Genomic DNA, 3,851 nt, shown 5'->3' with positions numbered 1-3,851 from the left:
CCAGTGGGAGGTGTGCAGGAGGCAGCTGATTGATGTTACTCTCTCATCAATGTTTCTAGCTCTCTATCCCTCTCTCTTCCTCTCTGTGAAATATCAATAAAATATATTAAAAAAAAAAAAAGAATATATCCTGTATAGTGCAGCAAGCAATTCACATTTCAATATAACTTTCAGGTGATGTTTGATTAACTCTTTAATACTCTCTCCTTCATGTATTTCTATTATACTAGTACTAGAGGCCCGGTGCATGAAAATTCATGCACTCGGGGGGTCCCTCAGCCCAGCCTGCACCCTCTCACAATCTGGGACCCCTTGGTAGGGTCCCTAGGCCTGGCCTGAGATCAGGGCCTATCAGGGCTTTCCTTCCCCAGGCTGCAGGCAGCTGTCCCCACCCTGCTGCTGCCACCTGTGCAGCCCTACCCACCCCCCCCCCCCCCGCCGCCTTGCTACCAGTGGCCTCCTTCTGCAGGCAACAGGCTGGGGTGTAATGGCTTGGCTGGCCTGGGCCTCCCTCTTTCTTTGCTGGGGAGCGGGACCAGCCCTGCGAGGGGCCATCTGCCTGCCTGATCACCCCTAATCCCTCTGCCTGCCTGCCTGATTGCCCCTTACTGCTTGCTTGGGGGAGGGCCAGCATTGACTTCTGGTTGATCAGCCTCCAATCATTACTGGTCGTTATGACCCAGGGTTTTTATATATTAGGTTTGTGCTATTATATATACTATCCCTTTTTTAGGGAAAGCTATAGAGCTGCAGGTAGTGAGCTAATAATTACACATAGCCTCTCAGCTGTCCTGTTTTGTCACAGCCCATAATGAGGTGACTTAATATTAAGAATCATCAAGATTAAGATCATCTGTGGTGCTCTACTTGCCTGAAATTGTGTGCTGCACTTTTCAAAATCTGTACGATGTATATGAGTGTGTTAGAGTGTGAACATCCTCATGAGTTCTGTTTAAGGACCCCTACCATAACAAAACATTTAGATCATCTGAATGTGAATCTAGCAAATGACATTAACTAGATGATTTTTTAAAAATATTAACACTTTTATTATATTAAAATCAGGCAATGGTCTGACAATAAAAAGGCTGCTTATGGAATACTATTATGTTAAACTTTACTTACAGGATGTTAAATCCTTACAAACTAAGGTTGTCCCCAGAAAAAAATTAATGGAAACATCATTTGCTTTTCAGACTTGATAGTTGCTGCTTTGAAAGGTGGTTTCACACAAATACTAAATTACAAAAAAAAAAAATCCTTTATAACACAATGGATTATTTTATTTTGGTATGCATCCACATCTCAGCAATTAGTGGTCCTAAACAGAAAAATGGAAAAACGCAGCCATTTGCCAGGAAGTCAAGCCTGACAATTTTGGGGTTCTGCCGTGCACATTGAGTTCTTTCTTAATCCCTGCTGAGGCCCATGAGAAGCTGCAGCACCAAAACCAAAATATGCACCAAATTCAAGGTTCTTTTTGTTCTAGTTGTCAGATTCCAAACTAGACCCAAATGGATTGCAAAGCTGACCAAATGAGAGCTCTGTTTAAAATTTCAATTTGTAAAAGCAAAAGCAATGATAGGGACAACAACAAAAATCAATCAGTGGCATCACATGTGCTTACAGGTGTCTTCTGTGGCCTTCCTGAGCTTAAAAAACAAACATATCAGCCGATGATGACAAGCAGGGAGTGGCAGGGCTGTGGACCCAATTTTCATTAACTGGGCTGCTGGAGAATAAATGAATGTGGTTCCAAAACTAAACGAGGGAGGTCAGAGACTCTTTCCAACCTTATCTGATGGCTTCTGGCCAAAGCAAGGGTGTGTCATGGAAAGTGTTGGGTGGTGATGGTGCAAGAAGGGACTTGAAGAGGAGGAAGGAGGAAGCAGCACTCCTAGATACAAAGGTGGTGGGGGAAGGTATGGGGAAAGCCCTGAATTCCTCACCAAAGGCCAATTTCGAAGTTGAGCAGAGGGGGTTACAATCTATGCTTTGGCCAAGGGTGGTAAGAGAAAGTGGGGAAAGGATGGTGGCTTGGAAGGGGGAGGGGCATCATTTAAGACTTAAAAAAAGAAACCAGGGTTACAAAGGAAGCACCCACACACACCCAGCAGTAGTCCCACAGGCTGTCGCCTGAAACCTTCACATCTACTCTAACAAGCCACCCCAAGCTGGAGGGCTGTTGCAGGGAGAAAGGGGGCGGGAGGAGAAGGCAGAGCCTTCAGGTCATGTGATCAGCAGCAAGGCGATTGTGTGATGTGTCTTTTCACAGTTGAGTTAGATGTGCCCCACCAGTTATGATGGGAATCAATTTAAATATACTTTCTTGATCCCAGTTCAACTATGTGGACAGTGGTTACACTTGACAGGATGATTTATTATAGCACAACTTATATATTTCAAATGGACAAAAAGTTAGTATCATTTACAGTATCTTAAGATAAACTGCCTTGAACAGGAGCTTCCTTTCCAGTACTTTGAGGTCTACAAGACATATCTAGAAAATTTACTACTCTTGGCAAATGAAGACTGCTTAAATCGAAGTGGGGAGGGGTGGGCCTATGGTTTTCTTTTTGATTAGTTGCTGTAACACTGTCCTTCAGGTGGCTGAGGGAGTTTCATATTTTCTTTAGACATCATTAGGCGCCAAAGCTCGTGCAGGACAACTTTGATACTATATGAATTCTGCCATTTCGCTAGCACTGATATGGCTCTTGGGTCCACCACTCCATTAGAACTATTAACTCCGTTCATACTAATTTTTGTTACAAATCTTACCAAGGGGGGTGCTTCTGGGTATTTAAGTCCACATTCTATTTTAAGGCTGTATATTCGGTTTTCATAAATTGTGTTTGGAGGCCCAGTGATCATCCCTGTCCATCTTGTAAGTGTCAAGTCGTCATCATCTTCTAGACCCCAGCTAACTGTGCCATCTCCTGCTCCTTTCTGGCCTTCTTCGAGTTCTTCCAGCAGTCGAAAATTGCGAGGGACTTTTACTCCTGAGCTCCTGGTGGCTGCCATCTTGCGTCACTGTCGCTTGAAGGCCAGCCTTAACTAGAAGTTTGACCTTAAGAAAGACATTCAAATTCCGCATGTGTCAATTTCATCATTTATAATAATCTATATAAAACAGGTACAATTATGTTACTGGAAAAGGCTTTTGAATGATGCCTTTTACATAATAAGCACTCGGTAAATATTTGCTGCCATTATAACAGAGAGTAAGTTATGTAAGGCCATACATTTGATGATTTCTAACAAATAATTTTTAGAATAAACATGAAAAGAGGTGACAAAAGCACTATAAATATTAATAGAATAAATGTTTAAGAGTTCAGTATGTTAAGCAAAATTTTGAATTTCAGTGTGTGGAGATAATGAAAAATAGTGTATTTGTTTCTTGTGTGTTTATGTTACATGATTTTATGAGCCTCTTCACTGATACTAAGATGATTTTTCTTCTGTATTCATTTGAATATTTTAATATTTCATGAATTTCACTACAAAATGTTCAATTTTATGGTAAAATACCTTTATTATTATTTTTAAATGCCAGACATATAACTTGATTTGTGTCTGTAATACTATTTTCTGCTTTCAACATCTAGGAAAAAACACGATTAACTTCTTGAGACTTCAGGAGTTGTACAACATTGCTTTGTCTATTTCTAGTTTTCAGCACATCTCCATATGTCTATCAACCTCTTTTTACCACCACAGTGGAACTAGCCTTCATGAAATATTGAAACCACCACTTTCAAGAGAGTATCTCATGTAGGGGTTCACAACGTGTCTCCTCAGAATGTGCCACTTTGACATAGAGATTGTTTTGAGCTGAAGATATTTGA

At 41.2% G+C, this 3,851-nt stretch overlaps 1 protein-coding gene across 1 annotated transcript; it reads right to left on the bottom strand.

Moving 5' to 3' along the window:
• Positions 1-2,580: 2,580 nt before the first annotated feature.
• LOC308253293 (ubiquitin-conjugating enzyme E2 variant 1-like) lies at positions 2,581-3,024 on the bottom strand (the record flags this gene model as incomplete). The annotated part of the gene is made up of 1 exon (XM_080678670.1): positions 2,581-3,024. One exon carries the CDS (start codon positions 3,022-3,024, stop codon positions 2,581-2,583), a length of 444 nt encoding a protein of 147 aa, XP_080534796.1.
• Positions 3,025-3,851: the final 827 nt, after the last annotated feature.

The sequence above is a fragment of the Plecotus auritus genome, assembly GCF_963455305.1.
Source record: "Plecotus auritus genome assembly, chromosome: 7".
Classification (NCBI taxonomy): Eukaryota; Metazoa; Chordata; class Mammalia; order Chiroptera; family Vespertilionidae; genus Plecotus; species Plecotus auritus.
The sequence above is the reverse complement of the archived record's forward strand: the minus strand, read 5'-3'. Positions and strand labels throughout refer to the sequence as shown.